Raw genomic sequence first — 23,562 nt, 5'->3', positions numbered from 1 at the left:
TATTCTAAAGAGTCATCATTATGACTTACACACAGAGGTAGTTGCAATGTCATCAGCAGCATTGACAGCTCCAAGAGAAATAGCTTGAAGGTAACTTGAGAGTTCAAAATGTTTTAAAAAACTCAAGAGAAAACCTTTCCAAATGAACAAAGTTCTGAGGTCTAATCTACTGAAATACCTAATTGCCCTAGAGATCCACAAGATGTGGCTTCCGTAATACCAGACTCACTGCTTTATTTCCCCTTCCCATCCCTAATTGTTCTCTTTTTGATTAATTCCATAAGGTACATGAGCTGTGATGGTGCCAAATTTCTGTGCCCCTTCAATGTGGAACATGTGGTCATCAAAGAAGATGTGGGGCCTTATCTTCACCGAGATGGGACCTTTGGGGGCTCCAGCAAGGAAAAGAGCTTCGTCTATCTCTAGACCCAGCGGCGAAGGGTTTTCAGCACGCGGGCGCCTGAACTGGCTGCACTCCTAGCTGTAACCAGGTAGGTCCTGATAGGGCAACATAACCGTTCGTCTTTGGCATAAAACTTCTTTTGCAGTCTGCCTAAATCTTCCAGAAAGCCTTTCAAGGGACCCTGTAAAAGGAACATATGTCACAGCTGTCATCCAGTGAGCCAAAGGAAGTGAACGCTAAAAAAGCAGATGTTTATAAGAACTTATAATACTGCATGAAACATGCAGTATAGACCAGTGATACAATGCTGAAACTCCTTGCATTTATGTGATTATATTTCCTTGTATGGAACCATCCTTGCATTCCTAGAGTAAAACATAGGATGGCCATATAATTTATCATCTAAACACAGATATTTTAAGAGTGAAAGAAGCTTCTATAAAAAGTTGAACCAGGGCAACAGACGTAAACTATCCATGGCAAAATGGGATACTCTGAAAGTTCAGTTAATCAGCAAAAGCACTACTCTTTTGATTTACTTTTTGTGAATTGCACATTTCAACGTTATAAAGTGTACTTTTTTATCTTGTTCAATTCCTTCTTGGCTTAAATCCAGTCTTCTCTATATTTACAGTTACTTTATATATCATCACACTTTTATCTTCAACCTTTCTGAACACTTACTTTTAGCTGTACCTCTAGTACAGAACATAGAATTGGATTTTGCTAAGTGATACTATCTGAAAGTCTTAATTTTTAAAACAAAAGCTGAGTTTTAGGCCATTTCTATTTATCGATATCACAAATATATGTGATAATGGTTCTGTATTACAATTTGTATTTCATTTTTCACGTTTAAAGATTTCAAAAGATTGTTCACTATCTTTTTTATTTGAACTTGTGTGTATGTGTGTTTCTTCTAACATTTAGGAAGGTTTGTATTATTTCCTTCTATTGGTTACCTTTATAACTTTTTATAGTACCCTCAGACCTCTATTTTTTTAAATCCAGGATCTATTATTTTTTATAATGAAAAATAATGAAATTAGGGTACTTCTTCACCTTTCTCTTATCCTCTATTTTTCTTCAATCATTTGATTTTAACTGTTTCATCTTTCTCAGTGTTTGCATTTGAATTATTAAAGATTCTTATATTTCTGTCTCTCAGCTTTACATTTTATCCTTTGATCAGCTATTGTAACTGAAGATATCAGTACACCTACTCTTCCTTATAACTTTTTCCTCCATATTTTTCCAGTTTTTAATAGTTAAATAATTTCTACATTGTTAGGGCATATAATATGTGCTTTCTCTTCTGTCACTCTAATCCCTGCAGTTGTTTTAGTTTTAGATCTATGGTTAAATATATTCTATGCCCATTTGTGCCTTTGTGTGTTTGTAGTCACCTACATATTGGCCAAAATGTGTCCTCTTGTATTAGTTTTCTCAAGAATATCTTATGGAAATAATAATCCCTGAGAATATACTATGTTCTTAACTGTTGATCTGTTTCCTTTTTACTTGAATGAGCTTTTGACTGGATATAGAATCTGTGATTTAGATTTCCTCTCCACATGATCTTATAAGTAGGGCTCCACTGTGTTTTGCTACTGAGTGCTGCTGTGGAGAAGACTCAGGACAGCTTGATTTTCTTTTCCCCACTTGTGTGTGCAGGGTGCCCAAAGAATTATTTCTTTATTTTTGAAGTCAAATAATATTACTAGGGCATGTCTCAGTGATGATCATTCTCTTCTATTTCCCTATAGTATAATGTGGCCTTTAGTTTTTAACCTTTAATAGTTTAATGTATCCATTAAAATATTCTGATAATTCAGGATGTTTTCTTGACTTATATTTTGATATGTTTGCATCTTTATATTTACCACACACAACCCTATCCTCCTACCCCCATAACATAATTTCAGTGTTTTCTTCAGGTATTCTAATTTTGCATATGTTGGATTTTCTTTACCTAGGACCTATTTTTGTCTTTTTTCTGTCTAAAATATTATTTTTCTATTTGCTTATTTCCAGAGTTCTACCATTTAACATTTTATTATCTCTTCCCTGATTTGGGGGATTTCCACTTTATGACCCAACTTTCTTTTAAGTAAATGTTTAGTCACAGTTTTTACCTATACTTTGGCAACTGTTTCTAGTGAGAGTTCTTCATCTGTTATTAGATTTTGCTCTTCTGTGTCTGCCTTTTTCTCATAGTATCTTTGCATATGTTCTGTGCTAGTTCTCTTTTTATTACTTATCTCTGAAGTAGATTAGTTTTCCTTGGAAAAATTAGAGGGATTCTGGGGAAAGGTCATGGATAGTATTTTAATATTGATTTGTTTTCACAATTCAGAAGCTCCCTTCTTCTCTGCTTCATGGAAACCATTTTCCACAAACATGGCTTATCTATGTGATCATTTGTTTAATGTTGCTTTGTCTAAGGCTGCACATATTAGAAAAAAGACAAAAAGTCACATAGGTAAAAAAACTGTAACATATTATTGTTATTACTTTTTTGGCCACAGAAACAAAGTGGGGGGCAGTGACTGTTGGCAGAAGCCGCCCTGCTCACAGTTTGATTTTGAAACACAGAGGAACATGGCTCTCCCTGATGCTTTTGAGTAATTTTCAAAGAGAATAAATAGGGCCTGGTCAGTTTATATCGCCATGTTCAAACCAGGTACCCATATCATTCTTTCTTTCTTCTATTTTGGGGTATGTTTAACAGTTTATATATTTGTACAGTAGTGTAAGTATGTAATTTATCAAGAAAAAATATAGAAACATGAAGGAAAGTTACTTGAAAATACCTTTTTGAGGAGTTCTATGATTTAGAACATTTGGATTGCCTTGGATGTAGAAAGCTGGAAAGACTGTTACTCCTATCCTAACAACAAGAAAAAGCCAGATAATCTGAAACATCATAATTTTTCTTGAGCCCATGAAAGAGCTGAGGTAGCAGGGCAACCGACTAACATGAAACCTAAGGGAAAAAGTTATGGAAAAATCTTCAAGGACAGATGGAATTCGAGAAGTGGCACATCTTTGACAGAGCACTAAAGGAAGACATACCAGACGCCATAGAAGCAGGTATGAAAAATTCAGGTAATTTTTAAAAACAAATTGGAAAAGGACAAGTATGGGCTAATGAGAGAACATAGAAACCCTGGAAGCCACAGACACAAGAAATGCACACTGTTTTACAGGATTTTTTTTTTCCCTATGGATTTCACTAGTTTCTTATGAGAAGGACTGCAGACAGGGTGGAAAATGAAAGAATAGAGTCCTTGGTGGTGCAGACGTGGAGGAGAGGAGCAGCTGCCACTGTGAGAAAAGACTAAAGATCTACCTTGTCCCATACTTCCTAGGGGACAAAAGTATTAAACTGTTGGAAGAACGGCTTCAAACACTGTTACCCCCAGGGAACAGGTAAAGATCTACTGCTATGGGGGAAGGGGAAGGAAAAATCCTCCACCCTTGGGAGAGGGGCAGGAGACCCAGACCACTAGATATCACCCCTATCACTGGGAGAAAGGTGAGATCAATGATATAACTTCATACCTAAGACCTAGGGGGGTACACACTTAGATTTAGACTAACCTGGGACAACAGAGAATGTCCCTTCCTCTCACATCACCACCTGAGCTGGCAGAGACAAACAATAACAGTTGGGAGAAGGGTAACAATGTGGACGCCACCCATGAGGCATGGACACAAAGAGAAAGCCTACAGCTGAAAATGGAGAAGGAACGTTATGAAAAACCCTCCAGTACCCTACCAGAGGAATTTGAAGCCTGTGATGAAATGAAGGTAACAACAGCAGCAACAAAATGCTTACCTAGTCGAATGCCTGATTTGGTGATTCAGTCAATCACACTAATTGCTAGCAGAAGAGGAGCCATGCCTATTAGCAGGCAAAAATACTATTTACCAGAGCCTATACTGTCTACAAACTATGATTAGAAATTAATCAAAGATTTATGAGACTACAATAAAAATAAATTAAAAGAGCAACTAACTTTCAAGAGAAAGTAATTAACAGAAGACGCAGTGATGACCTAAATGTCATAAATGTAAGAGAGGAAATTGAAAATAACTCTGATTAATATCTTAACAACTGTATTAAAAGGTGGATGACATATATGAGTAGACTAGTAATTTCAACACAGAGACGGAAAAGATAAGGGTTGAATGGAAATGTTAGAAATAAAAATTGTGGTACAGAAATGAAGAATGCTTCTAATGGGCTCATTAATAGAGCCAACATAGCTAAGAAAAGAATCAGTGAACTTGAAGATAGGTCAGTAGAAATTACTCAAGCTGAAAATAAAGGGAAAACAATAGTGGGGGAAAAAAGGAACAGGGCATTAAAATACTGTGGAATACATATACACACACCATATTCAAACTGCTGAAACACAAAGAAATATAGAAAATCTTGAAGGCAGCCGGAGAAAAGTAGACACATTACTTACAAAGGACCAAAGATAAGAATCTCAAACAATTTGTTTTCAGAATTTATGTAAGTCAGAAGACAATGAATGGGTATCTGCAGAGTGCTCAAATAAAAATAGGGTAAATGCAGAAAGCTATAGCCAGTCAAAATAAAATATTTTTCAAAAAAGGAGGAGAGTAAAGAGTTTTTCAGGAAAAAAAAACACAAAACTAAGAGCCTTTGGTAACAGCACATCAGTTCTATATGAAATGTAAAAAGATGGTCTTCTGGCACAAGGAATAAGATACCAGGGAGAAACCTAGATCCACACAAAGAAATGAAGATTCTTGGAAATGGTTAAAATGAAGATGAATGCAAAAGACATATTTTTGTCTTTTCCTTATTCACTTTAAAGATAACTGACCCAAATAAACAATAGTAGCAAGGTATTATGAGTTTATAGTATAGGTGAAAGTAAAACGTGTGCCAATATCACAAAACATGGGAGGGAGGAATTGAGAGTATACTGTTGTAAGGTTCTTACACTGTACATGATGTGGCATAATACTGTTTGAAAGTAGACTGTGATTAATTGATGTTGTATATTGTAAATCCTATGGTAACCACTGTAAAATCTAAAATGAGTAATAAATCAATAGTGGTGATAAAATGGAATCCTAAAAGCATACACTCTACACAATAAATTCAAAAGCAAAAATAATAAAAGGAAACTAAAGTTAATTAAAGATGAAACAAATAGAAAAAGAAGATGGTAGATTTTGATCCAAACAAAGTAATAATCACATTAAATATAAATGATCTATACTATGTATAAAATAGACAACTGATGGGAACATACTGGATAGCACAGGGAACTCTACTTAATGCACTGTAGTGTCCTAAATGGAGGGGATATATGTATGTATGGCTGATCCATTTTGCTGTGCAGTAGAAGGTAACACAACATTGTAAAGCAACTATACTCCAATAAAAATTAATTAAAAGAGTAAACCAATTGTAAAGAAAGAATTTGATTGTAATAAAACTTAGTCAACTTGCAAATAAATAAATAAATAAGATCTAAAAACAGCAATTAAAACACAGGGATTGTCAGATTGTACAGAAAAACAACAGAAACTATGTAATATCTACAAGAAAACCAATTTAAATATGGAGATATTTTATATGTAAAAACATAAATAGTTAAAAGTAAAAACATAGAAAAGTTGTACCATACAAACATCAGTCCAAAAAAGAAAAAAAAGCTAGAATGGCTGTATGAATATCAGAGAGAGGGGCATTGCATAACGAAAAGTGATTAATTTGCCAAGAAGATATAATAATCTTAAATATTTGGGTACCAAACAACAGAAATTAGAAATACATGAAGCAAAAATAATATAATTGAAAGGAGTAACAGATTAATCCTCAATTATACTTGAAGTCTTCAATGCTGCCTCCTCAATAGTGGATAGAAGAAATAGAAAGAAAATCACTGACAATATTAAACACCTGGGCAATATAACCTGAATAATACACTATTAACTTACCTATTCTAATTGATATTTATTGAATATTCAACCCCAAAACAGCAGGATAAACATTCTTTTCAAGTAGACAAGAAACATTTACCAAGAAAGACCATTTATTCTGGGTATAAAATAATCCTCAACAAATTTCAAGAGTTGAAATCGTAGAAAACATATTATCTGACTACAACAGAATTCTACTTGGAATTAATAACAGAAGGTATCTGGAAAAATTCCAAATTTAATTTCACAAATAACCCATTTATAAATAACTCAAAGATAAAGTTACGGGGAATTAAAAAGTACTTTGAATTGAATAAAAATTACAAACCACCTATCTAAATTTGTAGGATGCAACTATAGTAGCATTTAGAGGAAATTTTACAGTATTAAATGTTTATTATAGAAAAGAAGCCTCAAATCACCTTTAAAAACTTAGGAAGAGCTGGTTATTAAAAAGATAAATAAAATTGTTAAAGCCTAGCATGATTGACCACAAGGGGGGAAGAAAAGAGAGAAGGCAAATATTACTAATATCAGGAATGAAAAGGGCTACATCACTAAAGTTCCTAAAAATAGTAAAATCATAATAGTAAAATATGAGAGAATATTTATGCTCGTTAATTCAGTGACTTAACTGAAATGGACAGATTCCTTGAAAGACACAAACTCATAAACTGCCAGAAGAGGAAAGAGAAGAAAGTGATAATCTGCACAGTAGTTCTGTATCTATCAAAAATAATTGAACTCTTGGTTAAAAGCATTCTAAATAAAAAAGTCCAAGCCCAGATGGCTTCTCTGGAGAATTCTACCATATATTTACAGAAGAAATAATACCAACTCTACACAAAGTCTTCCAGAAAATAGACAGGGAGAAAATACTACCCACCTCATTTTATAAGGTCAGCATTACTCTATAAGATATTACAAGAAAAGAACACTCAAGAACATAATGGCAAAAAAAATTTTTTAACTAAATTTTAACAGATTGGATCCAGCAATATATAAAAAGGATAATACAACATAACCAAGTTGAATTTATACCAGCAATGTAATTCATCAATATAATTTATATTTCAACAGACTAGAGAAGCCACATGTTTTTCTCAATAGATACAGGAAAGACATATGACAAAATTCAACATGGATTTATTATAAAACTCTAAAACAAAACAGGAATAGAAGGTAACTCCCTTAACCTGACAAAGGGCATCTTGCAAAAAACCTGTAGATAACTTGCAGAAAACCTGTAGATAATATATTTAAGAGTCAAAGACTGAATGATCTCCCTCTAAGATCGGGGAATAAGGCAAGGAAGTCCACTCTCATAATGCTTATTGAACATTGTACTTAATGTACTAGCAAGGGTAATAAAGCAAGAAAGATAAAGGACATACAGAATGGAAACAAGTTTTTTTTTTTTTTTTTGTGGTACACGGGCCTCTCACTGTTGTGGCCTCTCCCGTTGCGGAGCACAGGCTCCGGACGCGCAGACTCAGCGGCCATGGCTCATGTGACCAGCCGCTCCGCGGCATGTGGGATCTTCCTGGACCGGGGCACGAACCCACGTCCCCTGCATCGGCAGGCGGACTCTCAACCACTGCGCCACCAGGGAAGCCCTGGAAACATGTTTTTTATTCACAGTCCACACTGTCTATGTAGAAAATCTTAAATAATCTACACAAATTTTATTATGACTAACAAGTGATTTTAACAAAGTTGCAGGATACAAAGTCAAAATACAAAAATAAATTGTGGTTCTGTGTATTTGCAATAAACAAATTAGAAATTAAAAATTTTAAAACATCATTTATAATAGCATCAAAAGTTATTAAATACTTAGGTATGAATCTAATAAATTTTGTATGATAGCTATATGCTGAAACCTACAAAACACTGATGAAAGAAATTAAATATGACCTAAATAAATGGAGAGATATACTATGTCCATAGGCTGAAAAACTTGATATTGTTAAAATATCTATTCTCCCAAGATTAAGCTATAAATTCAACATAATCACAATAAAAATTTCAGCAGGATTTTTTTCTAGAAATGGACAAGCTAATTTTTAAATTTATATGCAAATGCAAAGGAATCAGAATGTCAAAAGAATTTTGAAAAATAACAAATTTGGAGGACTCCTGCCACCAGATCTCAAGTCTGACTATAAAACTATGATAATCAAGACAGTGTGATTTTGGCAAAAGGACAGATACCTATATTAAAGGAAAAGAAAGCCAGTCTTTCCACAAATAGTGCTGAAACAAGATATATCCATAAGTAGTAAAAGTGAACCTTAATACTTTGCACAAATGCATCAACTCAAACAGGTAATAATTCTGAAAAAAAACCCCATAAAATTGTAAAAACTTCTGTTCAGAAACATAGGAGGAAATTTTTGCCTTGGGTTAGCAAAGATTTCTTACATATGATATAACAAGCACAATTCATGAAAGAATAGATAAATTGAATTTCATTAAAATTATAAGTTTCTGCTCATTGAAGGACACTGAAAAATATTAAAAGAGTGAAAAGACAAGGACAGACTGAGAGAAAATATTTGCAAAACAAATATATGATAAACGACTTGTATCTAGAATTGTAATACAAAGAACTTTCAAATCTCAATAATGAAATAAAAAACAACCCAATTCACATGAGCAAGAGATCTGAACAGATATTTTTGCCAAAGAATAAATATGATGGCAAATAAGCACTTGATAAAATGTTCAATATCATCTATCATTAGGGTAATGCAAATTAAAGCCACAATGAGATACAATTATGTAACCACCAGAACAGCTTAAAACAAACAAACAAATGAAAACCAACTGACATTACCAAATACTGGCAAGGATGCAGAGCAAAAAATCTTTCATTGGAAATGCAAAGTGGTGTGACCACTTTGGGAAATAGTTTGGCACTATCTATAAAGTTAAACGCATACTTATCCTGTGACCTAGCAATCCTACCCCGAGGTATTTACCCATGAGAAATGAGATTTTTGTGTTTACACAGAACCCTGTATGCAAATGCTTAAAGTAGTTTTATTTATAAATGCCAAAAACTGGAAATGACCCAAATATCCTCCAATAGGTAAATGTATGAAAAAATGTGGTACATCCATAGAACAGACTACTACTCAGCAGTAAAAAGGAACGCACTACTGATACAGGGAATGACACAGGTGAATCGCAAATGCATCATTCTAAGTAAAATAAGTCAGATTCGAAAGATTGCATCCTGTGGGGTTCTATTTATATGACACCTGGATAAGGCAAAACTATAGGGACAGAAATCAGATTAGTGTTTGACAGATCCTGAGGATAGGGGGCTAGGATGACTACAAAGAAGCACAAGGGAATTTTGTGAGTATTTTGAGTTTGATGGTGGTTTCATGACTGTACACATATGTTTGTCAAAACTCTCAGAACCATGCACTAAAAATGATGAATTATACTACATATAAAGTATACCTCAACAATTCTGATTCACACACACACACACACACACACACACACACACACACGGAGATCACTATCCCAGAATGGTGAAATGAGATAGAGATCAAATCAGGAGACATCCATTACTTGTCATGGTACCACATTGGAGGCTTTATAAGCTACAATGAGAGTGGCTAAATTAATCCTGTCCAGCTGTCCCATTTGCTGGTGACTCTCAGATCTCCTCCATTGGAGACAATTGGGATATTGTCATGACGAAACCATAAGCCCCATGACCAACATAGTTGAAAGCCTTGGTTAGGAATCATATCTCATAACTTCCTGCTCATCAGTGGAAACATCTGGCGAAGCCTGGTCTTTATAGGAAAGCTACCCTTTCTATGTGAAAAATAGCATATTTTTCCACTGTCAGAAGGACCACATTATGAAAACAAGTATGCTTAGTAAGAATTCATTGGGTATTCCTGCAATATCTAGTGTTGAACTTCACAATTTCAGTTGTTTAATGGGAAAAATGCTTTGAAATATGGAGAAAAGAACTGATAAGTACAGAATCTAAAAGAAATTTGGATTCTTTCCCTGAGATGAAAAAAATGGTATTTTAAGATTATCTTGAAATAATTCTTGTTCTGAAGTTTTTTTTTTCTTTTTAAGTGCTCTTTTTTAGAGATCTTGAACATTTTAATAATGCTTAAAGGCTAATGTACAATGGGCTCTAAATTTCAGCAAAGCAGACTTATGCAAAATATAACAAAGGGTTTTCCTCTCAATAGTAAACTTTGTTAACACTGAACAACTTTTTGACATGAGCTCAAGACTTCTAAAGAAGCTGTTTAGGAAGGGACTGTGAAGTTAAACATACACACACAAAAACACACAGAATTTAAATATCACTTGCTGTAATGTGAGGTGAGTTAGTAAAACTTTCATCTTTCAATTAGTCTCTTCCTACTTTTATAAATGTAATAAAACTAACGATATTTAAGATCTTAAGTTCAAGAAGAGCTGAGAAAAAAAAGGCCAATTTAAAAGAAAGGCCTAGGTAAGATTCATAGATTAAAACTGAATGATCCATCATTTCATATTCATTTTGGAGAATACTTTGATGTTCAAATCTCCTTTGGTTCAGAAATTGCAGGTTTTGTTCATTTTAGACCATGACTTTAACACTTCGGTTCATGGATTGATTCCAAAAAACCTAAAATTTTAATTGTTCGTACTTTGTACTTGCTTGGAGCTCATTATTTGATTTAATTTAAACTCTCAGTTTTGCAGATTTTTCTCAATTAAGTGCTACCTTTATGGAGTTTAAGGGTATGGACAGAGAAGTTCAACAAATGTTTACTGACCCATTGGAAATAACCTTACTATTTTGAGAACTATTATGTAGAAATGGCTAACTGGTAAGCCGTATTACCTCTGTTACTCATAATTTGGAGGAGATGAACTCTTTCTCATGAGAAGATCATAGAAACACTTCAAAAGGATAGATAAAAGAACACTAAAATTAAAAAAAGTTGGCAGCAGATGCTTTAAAATGAGGAATTCATGAAACAAGGGGAGAAAACTACAAGTTTGGAAGTGAGGAGTGGCCTGCCTAAAAAATTTTAAAAGTCATCACAATGAAGAAATATATATATTGGTATATTGGAAAATAAGTAGATCAAAATTAATTAGAGCTCATTGAACCTACCTGAGCAAGAGGCTTATTCTCAATTAGTGCTTCATGTTGAAAGAATTTGTCCAGCCCGTGCTCCTTGGTAATATGGTCAGACTCATCAGAAAAGAGGACGGCATCCCCATCAAAGGCCACACGGAGCTGTGTGTCACAGTAAGCCATGTCTTTAGCTCCATCAAACATTGTTGCAGAGGCGATCCCTGGAAGACCGTTGGAATTAATTAATACTCTTCTTAGGACCATATGTTTTAGTGTCTTCCCAGACCTCGAATTTCCTCTCTCACTATTACCTGACAACACAACTCTTCTTCACAACCACACATCTCGAAACAGTCATCTTTGTACTGCCTCCGTTTCTATAACGGATGGGAAAGTGTAAAATGGGTGTAGGATAATCACTGAAGATGTCCACCTCCATGAAGGTGAAAGCTCTAAAAGAGAAACTTAAGGGCTGCCACTGGTGGAAACACCTTAGCAGAAAACCCAACGACGACGTAAACCACATAATCATACGTGAAGGCCAATGGAATGAAACACTAGTGCAGACCTCTTTATTAACTAGAGAAAGGAAACCAAGTAATACCTTCTTGTATTGCTTCTTGTACTTTTTCAGAATCCGCAGAAAGATACAAGTTGGTAAGATATGCCTTCAAATAGCCAATGGGGCTTTTTCCACCAGTCAGACAGAACCGGTCAATTAGTAATCCTATTATCCGGCAAGAAAGACTTTGTTATGTCAGAGACTAAAGACAATATACTTACTGGAAATGCAAGTGAAAGTTACCTTAGGAATAAATGAGTGCCTACTGCAGTTTTAGAACTACCTTTGTAGTACCAATATTGAAAAATGTCTCGGCTATTTTATATAACGGTGCATGACGGTTTATGAAGTATATCCAGATAGGCCATGCTAGTTTACTCTCACACAGCTGTTATGGCAGGCATTATTATCCTCGTTACAGAAAAGGAAATGCAGACATAAAGACTGTCTATGCCCAGTGCTTCACATTGACTCTTGTCTAGACTAGAACAGCGCACTTTTCCTTTAGCTACAGCATTCTCACTTTTTGAGAGGGCCAGTTAAGATGTGGCTCTGTTTTTAAGTACTATTTTAGTATTTCTTTAGTAACAATACAATAGTAATAGCAAGTAGTGATAGCATTTAAACTATTTCCCCAAAACAACAACAGAAGGTCTGAAATTGTCTCTCTTGACTTGAAATTTTAAATGCAATCATTAGCAGACTGACATTAATATACCATTAAATGCCTTTCAAATCAACAACAGTTAAAAAAACCCACTAGATGTTGGTGAGAGGTTTGTAAAATAGGCACTTACATACACTATGGATGAAAGTGTAAATTGGTACAAGCTGTCTAGAAAGTAATTTGATATTTATTGATAAAAGTATTGATAGCTTTTAAGCAGCTTATACCTTTTGACCTAGGATTCCTTTTTTTTTTTTTTTTTTTGCGGTACGCAGGCCTCTCACTGTTGTGGCCTCTCCCGTTGCGGAGCACAGGCTCCGGACGCGCAGGCTCAGCAGCCATGGTTCACGGGCCCAGCCGCTCCGCGGCATGTGGTATCTTCCCGGACCGGGGCACGAACCCGTGTCCCCTGCATCGGCAGGTGGACTCTCAACCGCTGCGCCACCAGGGAAGCCCTAGGATTCCTTTTTTAAAGAGTTTATCCTAAGGGAATAATCTGAAACTCTGATAAAGATTTATGTAGAAAGGTCTCAGCACAGGATTATTTATAAAAGCAAACCATGGTTCCAATGATGTGAGAATAACTAAGGTATAACATTAAGTATATAAGCGATGTACCCATTCGAAGTGTTTTTGGATATATGATAAAACTGGGCAGCTGCAGATGACATAAAGCAGAATTTTGAGCCAGTTGTTGCTGAGCCAGCTAGTCAGTTGTTTATCATCTGCATGGACCAAGAGAGTGGATAGGATCTATCCACAGCTGAAGGGGAAGTGTTTGCCGTGGTATGGATGAAATACTCTCACTTTTTCACTTAAACCAACATTGGGCATAAGTGGCATAAAAGTGTACTCTACAAATCCTTAAATAATATTAATTTAATGATCAGAAATTATTTGGTGGTACTGGGGACTTCAGAAATGGTGAAAACATCGTCCCTCTTCTCAAGGAGATCACAATTCACTAAGGAGCCAGGCATGTAGACAGATAATTATAATATAGAAAAGACCACAGCGAAGGGAGATACAAACTGCCTTCAGCCCCGAGAGAAGGTAACTAACCTCTTCAGGTGAAAAGTTGTTATTCCATGAGCAAGGCTGTGCAAGATTGGGCTTTATCTGTTCATTAACAGTATTAGTATGTAAATAAGTAGAATTTCTCATGCTACTAAGCTCAATGGGCTTAGTGTGGTGAGGGATAGGTAGACTTACATCACCTACTAAATCAAATAAGGCTGTCTTGTAAAAATAATAGCTGTCCTTTATTGAGTGATTACACCACTCACCTCTGCCAACGCTTTTATATATATTCTCTCTTTTCATAGCATAATACTGTGAAGACTGCGTTTTTGAAAGGTAAACATATTTTCAACTGTGTATCAGTAAGACGTTAGCCTTATAATTAGGATGATATAATATAAAACTTGTAACTTGTAATAGATAGTGATTATTTATAAATATGCCTAATTTAAGCCTAGAAGTTAAATATGCCAAATTTAAACCTTATTTTGACTTGACATACCCTTAAGACTGGATATGTCACTTAGAAAATGGGCTAAAGGTCCTCACATAAGAAGTCAGGTAAATTCATAAGAGGAAAAATGGGGACCTCCCCTTAAAGTCACCAACACACTAATGGAAATGCTATGAAGAGACTAGTGTCAAACCAATTTTCCCTGTAAAGGAATAAAGACAGGTTTGCTGGCATGAGTATGAATTTGATGTGTGGGGAGAGCAGCCGGGGCGAGTCAGATGTTAAGAGTGGAAAGGAAAGGTAAAAACCTTTAAACCTTTAACATGTGTCTGTGGTGAGCAGGAAGTCTGATCACACAGAGAAAGCCCTGGGTTGACGGCTCCTTGAAGTCAAGTTCAGAAGTGAAAAACATAAAACAGAGAAATATATTGCAGGACCTGGGATTAAGACTTTGAAATTCACACTTGACAAGTTAAGTCCAGAGCTTTGGGCCCAACTCTGTGCTGAAGTTAAAAATGAACATGGCCTCTCTTGTTCTGACATAGGCAAATAAACATTCCTCACGCAGAAGGGGGTGTCACTATCAGACACTGCATTAGTTAGGCCACAGTGAGCAAAATAACATGGCTTCTCTCTTCCAGAGCAGCGAGCTGTTCTTCCACACGGTATTTATTTTACTTACCATAGTGATTGACGCTGTTTATAAGCCGCACTCCCACTTGGGCATGGTTATTAGTCATCAGAACAATATCAAATAAGTCCTGTTCATCAGGATACAGCTCACGGAGTCTAGCATTGACGTGCTGCAGTGCCTGAAGGTTACAAACACAAATGTGTGTAAAGAGGGCCAGGCAAAGTGGGCACTGGGGGTCTGGATAGAAAGGATCCCATAGGTGTCCAATTCAAGCCCTGAAGACTCTTCACTGAGAGACTGTGGCTCCTTTAAGTCAGGGTTATGCCATTCATTTCAGTATTTTCAGCCTCGCATACATAGGACCTCAGTTAATGTTTACTGAAAGATGGGTAACGTTTGTTGAAAATTGTTACAACATTTGGTTTACTAGAATTATTTCTGTGAGGTACATAGATAGGATCAGGCTAACCCTTTCATGGTTTGTCTATTTTTGTTTTTGATTCATAAAACCTGCCTTTCTTGATCTGATGATTTTTTATTGTGACAAGTACAGGCTGCTTCAAGAATTTTCATGTTATCCTTGTGCAGAGGCCACGCTAATGGTCTCTGTGTTGTTCCAGTTTTAGCACATGTGCTGCCAAAGTGAGCATTTTGTGTATTTTTTAAAACATGAGTCTTTAGAATAGGTTTGTGGTTTCCTCTCATGCTTCCACTATGCCTCATAACTACTTTCTACTTACAACACGTGGAGGTGTCATTTGTTTCTGCCTGGTTATGATGTCATTGTGTAATATTTGTATAAGTTATATAGGGGATCAGAGCTATAAGTGCTATACATTTCAGTGTAAGTTCCAAGAACCTTACTTTCTCTATTAAAGTCATGCCCCTAAGTGCCAAGAGCATCTTGAGTTTCTTAATATGCTGTGTTTGGGGCAAGAGCAGCGAAAGTGAATTTAATCTTATTTGAATGAGGTGTTTTATTTCTACTGCTTGGAATCATAAACTCATTATTGCTTCTGGTTACTGCTCCTTCTATGGAGAGGACAAAAGTTTCTGTTACAGGTCTCAGAATTTGGACTCCACTTAGGGAAAGCTCAGCATTCCAAATCTAGGGCTGCAGTCCCTCCCTCAACAGTGTGGAAGCTTCTGTGAAAATATAAACTGACCTGGGGTAGACTTAAAAAAGGCAAGAATGACAAGGGTGGATTAGGAATTATAAGGAAACCTGGATGAGATCCCAGGGATTAGCATGAGTCCTTCCCTGCCATCCAGAGTCCTGGAAGGCCGAAGACAGCTTTGCAGAATACCTTGACAAAGTGGAAGGCCGGCCCTGGGGCCAGCACGACATTCTCATTGAAAAGCTGATACTCCATGTACTTTTCCAGACCCTCTTCCTTGTAGATTTTCCTGCCGTCCACCATGTTGAAGAGCTAACGGGATGACACAGCGATGGTGATGGCATGCTTGGGTTTGGGCTGCAGAGAGGGGCACCGACAGGAGGACGAGTCACACAGACCTAAAGGGATCAGGAATGGGCCTCATCCCAGGGCAGGGTGGGAAGGAAACACTTGGGTCCCGGCTTGGAGGACTGGGATGCTGGAGACAGCCAAGGGCTGGGTTCTGGGGGCTACTGTGCCAAGGGGTAGGTTCAGGGAGGAGAAGCAGGGGGCTGGGTGAACTTCCCTATACCATGGACAGGAGGGAGGCTGAGAGAGGTCCGGATGCGGGGCTGCGTGGAGCGGCAACCCGGGTACCAGCGGAGGCGGGCCCTGCTCACCGGCCTGGGGCGCGAGCAGCTCGGTGACTTCTCGTACAGTGTTCTCACGGATGCCCAGTAGGCATCGTCCTCGTCCGCCTCTTCCTCTCGTTGCCTGGGTCAGGCATACAGTCTTGATCCAGCTTTGACGGGTAGAGAGCCCTGCGCTGGGCATAAGATTTCCTTTCAGTGGGGCGCGTGCGCGGATGTTCCCGCTGGTGCGTGTCCCTGGAATCTCGCGAGTCCCGCAACTCTCGTGTGTACTGGCCCGCTAGGATTTCCCGCCCCAGGCCGGGAGACCAGGCGTCGGAATTCTCAGCCATCTTGGTGCTGCGCCGGGACCCGTCTGGAGCTGGACCTCCGGGGTTGTGGAAGAACGTGAGTCGAGCGGCATGGTTGGTGTGGGTGGCGAGCGCTGCGCTGACAGCGGCTTTGGTGACTCTTGATGGCTAGGGGAGGTGAATGAAGTCCGGGAGGTCTTGGAGCTACTGGGGGACTGGAGCAAGAAAGTGGGCTTCTGAGTTAGATGCCCGCCTAGGGTCCCCGTCCTCACCTCTGCCCAGCCGGGGTCAAGGAGCTGTCCCCTTCTCTGTGTTCCATTCCCAGCTCTTAGGTGAATCCTGGTTCATCTCAGCTCCTTTAAGTAGGGCTTAAAGGGGCTCAGACGTTTCAAGGCTCCATATATTAGACATTTCTGTTACATGGACCCAGAGACAGACTGCTTTCATTTCCCCCCAGTTGTTCCATCAGCACCTCACACTTTTTTTTTCTTTTGGAGTAGATAGGGTAGAGGTCCTCTTCCTTGCCCCTAGGTAGCTGGTACATAGTTTGCAAAGTTCTGTCACTTTCTTCACATATACCTGCTCAGTCAGAGACCTTCAGGTAGGACAGAAGGCTTGAGGAAGGGACCTTGCTTGCCACTGCCTCCATCTGTGACCTCCAGTTAACTTGATGAGCAGCTAGACCAGAAGTTCCCACCAGAAGGCTCTGCAAAGCACCTCAGGGGCATCCGTCTCCACATTTGCTCTGTGATTAATGCAGTGAGTGCTGGGAAGGTCAGTAGGCTGGAGAATCAAGTGTCTCCCCACCACCTTCAGAACTTCTTGTGCCAGTGAAGCTCAGTTGGAGAGAATCATCTTCCTAAATAGGAACTGGTTCTAGTCATTCTAGAGAAAGGACTCCTGCACTAAGGTATGAGATAGATTATTAAGCATCCGTATATTATTCCAGTTTTTGTGATTATTTCACACGTTTCAAAGGGCATGTTCTTGGTTAGATTATTGAGCCAGTCCTCACAGAGACAGATGGATTGGTTCTCCCAGTGTCTGGGCCTGTGTCACACTCTGCATCCAAAAACTAATTCTCACAACAAACTTTTTCTTCTTATGTGACTAGGCCTAGTTAAGGGCTCAAAGCATCACACAACCTAATACTCTTCAACAGTTTATCTCCTTTGTTGACATTTTCACCCCCTCTTCTGAGTCTTGGGTACTCAATGAATAGTTTTTGAATGTGTGAAGGAAGGAAGGAGAAACCATGGAGTTTAATCATTCAATGTGCAGTTTATAGACCTAGGGATCCTAGGTTTTAATCTAGCTCTATGAGCCTTACTAGTGTGAAATCTTAGGGAAGTTACTCTGTGTTTTGGTTTTCTTACTCTGGGGATTGATGGGGGTGGGAGTCTGTGAGGGCTAAGTTAGCTAAAAGATATAAAGTACACGGAACAGGGCCTGGCGCATGGAAAGCATCAATCTATGTTATTATTATTATTCTTATGGCGTGTACTCTTCCCTTTCATTCCCATCTCTTCCTTAAGACTTGTGTTCTTGCTTCTGGACTCACCTCCTGATGGAGCTCTGGTGGATGGGCTCCGTGAAGTTCGAGACCACTGATTTCTCACTAGGTACCCTCGAGAGTCTGTCTTCAGCAAGGTTAATTCTCGTGATCCCTTTCAAGGAGAGAAGAGACCCAGGAGTGTAATACCCCACCACCGAGTCCTCCCACACATATGCTTACGAAACAGCCATGGCAAGCCAAATATAGCAGTGATCAGTGAGAAGGCCCCTGCCCTCTACGACGTGTAATTCAGTCCTGGCCCTTGTGTATTATTCTAGCTCTGGCCCAATCCTAACTTCTGTGAGGAGCAATAAAGTGGGAATCTACTTGGAAGAGCATCCAAAACCAAGAAACAAGTCTGATGTCTCATAGGTTTTCACCTGTGACTCCTCTTATGCGGAAGTTAGTAGAGTTGAGGCTTTTTCCTCCCTTTTCCCCACTTCCGCCCTTAAGGATAAGCTTGTTAGCAGATGCTGAAAAGACATACCCAACATTTTTGACCAGATTACAAAGATGAAGGCCACTGGTACCTCAACAAGGCTGTAGCGGGGCTCCCAGGCAGCTGCAGAAGAGGGAATAGCGCCCTGTAGCACTGCCTTTGGGCGGAACGGGATGGAGGAGACCATGGAGAGGCAAGTGGAAGTTTCCATCCCCGTATCCTTCCCCTCACCCGGATTGCCTGTAGCTCCCCTCCAAAGTCAGTAGTTTGGTCTCGGCTCACCCTGATCACGGTGATCTGCTAGCCCTGCTCCCACAACAGGCACATGTGAATATAAATACGTATCGTGCAGCAGGGGCCAAGAAGCACTTTTCCCTCAGCTGCACAAAGGCAGCGTCTACACGACGAGTGACCCCGCATGGGGCAGCATCTCAGCGAGTGATGCGGTATGACTGCACGCCTCATCTGAAAGATGGTGCAGAAGATGGTCAATGCGATGGCCAGACTCCCCTTCCCTCCCTGATTTGAACAAAGGCCAGTCTCCTCCCACAGGCTGAGCAGAGGTTTCTACACCATTTATTCTGCATGAACATTGGGATGTGTGCTGGATGGGTAGGCAGGGGCCAGCTTCTTCTAGTATTTTCTTAACCTTGCCACGAGGACGTTAGGTATCCCTTAATACAAATCTTGATATCTCAGTCTTTTCTCCCCAAACTCCCCTGCCCGCTAATATTTTTTTATTGTGCTGTCTGCTCTTTAATTCTCTCACCAACTCTGAAGAGGTCAGCTCACCTGAGTGCTCAGACGAACTCCTGATTTCTCAGAATCCTTTCTAGATTTGTCTACTTCTAGGCTGTCTTTTGAGTACCTCGGTCCAGTCTCATTCTTAATATGGAAACAAAGAATGTTTATTAATTTTTCATCTCGGGGCATTAGAAACCTTGGGTTTGGGGAATCAAAGGAAAAATGAAAGTTAGAATTTGTCTCTTTGCCACTATCAAAAATATAAATTATAGATATTATTTTTCCTCTGTTCTAACCAGCATGAGTAAAAAGAACATATATCAGACAACTATACAAACAGATTTTTAATATAGAAATTTGTTGGTTTATAGATTTGAGACATAAAGCATTTATCATTTACAAAATGGTAACATGGGAAATGCTGTGGGAGAATTTCCCAGGGGTCAGCAGGACTTGGAGTTAAATGTGAAGCTGCTCACGCAGAACAACTTCTCTGTTACTCTGAAGATTGCTACTTATGGAACTTTTTCATTTGCCATAGAACTGAAACTTCTCTTGTTTGTTTTATTCATAAACCAATTTTCTGTCGATCTGAGCCTCATCAGTAATAGATTTTTTAAATCAAGCACTTTAATCCTGTACAGATCAGTCAACAGGCATGTCTTCTATTCATGTTCTCTAACTATTCATAGCATCAACAGTGAAAAGAGGTCTCTTATTAACGAACTAATAGGGAAGACCATGTAGGGGAGCAGAAGAAAATGGCTTATTTCATAGACATCTATTCAAATATTTGTTTTCATTTTCAACTGCAGGAAATACTGTTGTATTAGAGCAGTGTTTCTATTGTTTCCTGCCAATTCAGTAGCTGTAATGCAATCAAGATTAGTGTTATTTATCTGTTTAAGGAGCTCAACTTCTAGCATAGACCAAAGTGCTCAGGGGCAGTCTGTTAATCTCTTTATGCTCTGTGCCTTGAACCTAGGAAAAATCTAGTTGATGTTAGTTGAGTGACTGAGTCTATGTCTGAAGAGAATGGCATAGCTGTATAATCCTAGAACTAGTCCTAAAATCTTTCCATCAACCCCCTCAACACTATCACCATGAAGTCCTGTCGCTTACTCCAAAAGATATTTTAAATCTAGTCCCTCTTCTCCATTCCTGTTCCAGGCCTCAGATCGTTATGGGTCTGCATTTTAAATCTAGTCTCTCTTCTCTGTTCCTGTTCCAGGCCTCAGATCGTTATGGGTCTGCATTCTTAGAATGTGGCTTTTGACCAGATTTCATGGCCTTAAATCCTCTCAACTTCTAGATCCATCTACCCCATTTATTTAGGGTGATATTTATAAAATGTAAATCTGCTTATGCTTCATTTCTGGATACACTCTTCATTCGCGTGGTTAGAGAGACCCAGGAGTCTCATGATGTATCCTGTCTACCTCCAACTTGTGTGCCCTCCACGCTACACTCTATCTCTATGTTCTGTTTTTGCCAAATGACTTATATTTGTCTATATACCACCCTTATATCTTATAACCTCCTTTTCCCTTCAGTGTTCTTCAGAACCAAGCTCAGCACGACCTGGGAGAAGTTCCCAGTATTAAACGTCCCTCTGTGTTGCCGGTGTCTTTTGTACATACTTTTACTGAGTACTGAATTGTACTTTGTTTATGTATTCTCTTTCCTACTAGGTTGTGCATTCTTCAAAGATAGCAACTGTGTTTTCGCCTCTTACCACTAACATATGAGCATTTGCTCAGTAAGTGCTGACTTACTGGATGGACTTATACCACATGATTTAATCTCCTTGTTCTCCACTCTTCATGTTCTTTACTTCTCCTTTTGCCTCTGTGTGTGATCATCATCTGAAATTTGATGGCTGCAGAGCATTTCCAGAGGCAAATGAGGGACTGATATCTACATTTCCTCAGTTCTTTGGCAAGATTCTAGGACATTCAATTCACTGACCTTCTTTTTCTGTTTCAGAGATGTTTGACTCATTTCTTTAACTATTGAAATTCTTTTGTTGTTATGCAGGTTTTCCTCTCCCCAGCTCCATTTCCTGTTGTTTCTGTTGCTCAGTCTAGGTCTGCATTTAGAATGTCAAATTTATGACATCACATGTGATTCCATAGTAACTAACTGACTCTCTGAATATGTGACTTAAAAAATAAAAAGAGATAGTATTATTTGTGTGCATCCACTCATAACCATTGTCTGGGTTTTTAGGAATCAATGTCTAAACAGTGTTCAAATGTTTAATATGTAGCAATATCAGTATTACTGCTTCCTTCTTTTTAAATCTCTTTAATGTTAGTAAGTTACTTATTGTATCAATTCCATTTGTGGCTGTACACTTTCTGGTACTGCCAAAATGAATGGCAAACTCATTTGTGGACCCGAGCATTTATTATTGTTTATCCTGACAGATTTTGGAGAACTTTCTGAAAATCTGGAGACTTTTTAACAGCTGAGATCTTGTTCTAGACACAGAGTTTAGACTTGAGTTTAGCTTTAGTGTTTGGTGTTTCTTTCACAATAGGAAGGCCATTTCCATTTATTAAGTCAAAGCACTTAATGTGGCTAAACATAGTGTGGCAGAATGATACTTGCACTGTTTTTCCTGGTGCTTGCCCCATCTTTAAACGTTCTTAAACACAATCTGTCCCTCTTGTATACACACAGAGAAGAATATGTAAAATCCAGTCCCTGACTCTGGTTTATAACGTCCAATACTGTTCTTCACTTATGGTTCTGATTTTAGGTAAGAGACATGTGTAATGCCAGCCTGATTTTGTCAAACCATCATGGACTGAGACAGATTTCTGGCCTCTCTTCATGGGAGTTGACGACTTAGTTTGAATATCAGAAGTTTTTGACAGCTTTAATCAAAGTTCTCCAAAGGATCTTCTAGATAGTTAAATACATATGCTCCAGGTTAGACTGCTTGGGTTTGAATCCTTCACCCACCCCCCATGTCTCACTGTGATCCCAGACAAGTTGTTTAATTGTCCTAAATCTCAATTTCCTCATTTAGAAAATGGAAATAACGATGGTATCAACATCAGATGGTAGTTGTGATGGTTGAAATAAAAGTATTTAAGACAGTGATTGGCATTCATAAGTGATTAACAAACATTAGTTATTACTTTTACTGATAATTTTGCTACAGCTATACTACAAAGTTAAAATTGAAAAAAAATCTTTAACTGATTTAATCTACACTGCAATCTAGTTGTAGGAACAGAAGTTTAGAAATATTTCTTATTCATGTCCATGTATAACCAATCAAATGTCAGTGTGGTGATTCTTCCCATTTCCTAAACTCTGTAGTCTTAGTGGCACAGACAGAACAGGGAGGGCGGGCTGAGAAGGGGCAGGCATTAGAATAGCAGTTAGGAACAAAAGCTGTGAGTCTCAGCTTGTGTTCTGCAAAACACAGGAGGAGGATTTCGCAGAGAGGAGGGACTGGAAAAGTCTCTGGTTTTTGACCAGTCCTCTAGCCTATACCCAAGATCTGCTTTTGCTTCTGCTCCCTTCCATGTCTCTTCTGTGTAACTCTGCATCCATATATTCAATAAGTTCCTTGATTATTGTTCTTTTCCCATAGCATACCACCCAGAATAGAATATGAGCATAATGAGTGTTTCAAATTATTTTATGCATCAATATGTAAATATATTGTTTTGTTCTGAGTGCTAAGGGTGATAAAAAAATTATTTGTTTTTCTTTCAGATTTTCTAATTTGTTTTCCTTTATTATATTCTGAGTCTTAGCTCTGTTACTGAGCATGGAAAACTACACATATATGTAGGCAGCTGTATTAGTCAGCATGCTCCAGAGAAATAGAACCAATAGGATATATATATAGATATATACGAGGAGATTTATTATGGGAACTGGCTTATGTGATCGTGGAGGCTGAGAAGTCCCACAGTATACTGTCTGCAAGCTGGAG

At 38.2% G+C, this 23,562-nt stretch overlaps 1 protein-coding gene and 1 non-coding gene across 2 annotated transcripts; both read right to left on the bottom strand.

Moving 5' to 3' along the window:
- Nucleotides 1-252: 252 nt before the first annotated feature.
- Nucleotides 253-21,605, bottom strand: NT5C1B (5'-nucleotidase, cytosolic IB). The gene is given in 13 exon segments (XM_060169338.1): nucleotides 253-428; nucleotides 431-584; nucleotides 11,529-11,713; nucleotides 12,097-12,219; nucleotides 14,878-15,007; nucleotides 16,137-16,304; nucleotides 16,607-16,704; nucleotides 16,707-16,941; nucleotides 16,944-17,080; nucleotides 18,395-18,533; nucleotides 19,092-19,325; nucleotides 19,653-19,745; nucleotides 21,573-21,605. Coding segments are annotated over 13 exon segments (1,905 nt in total).
- LOC132532039 (U6 spliceosomal RNA) lies at nucleotides 15,373-15,479 on the bottom strand. The gene has a single exon (XR_009544298.1). It is a non-coding gene; the product is annotated as a U6 spliceosomal RNA (small nuclear RNA).
- Nucleotides 21,606-23,562: the final 1,957 nt, after the last annotated feature.

This window comes from Lagenorhynchus albirostris, chromosome 13 (assembly GCF_949774975.1).
Source record: "Lagenorhynchus albirostris chromosome 13, mLagAlb1.1, whole genome shotgun sequence".
NCBI lineage: Eukaryota > Metazoa > Chordata > Mammalia > Artiodactyla > Delphinidae > Lagenorhynchus > Lagenorhynchus albirostris.
This window is presented reverse-complemented; position numbering and strand designations above follow the sequence as displayed.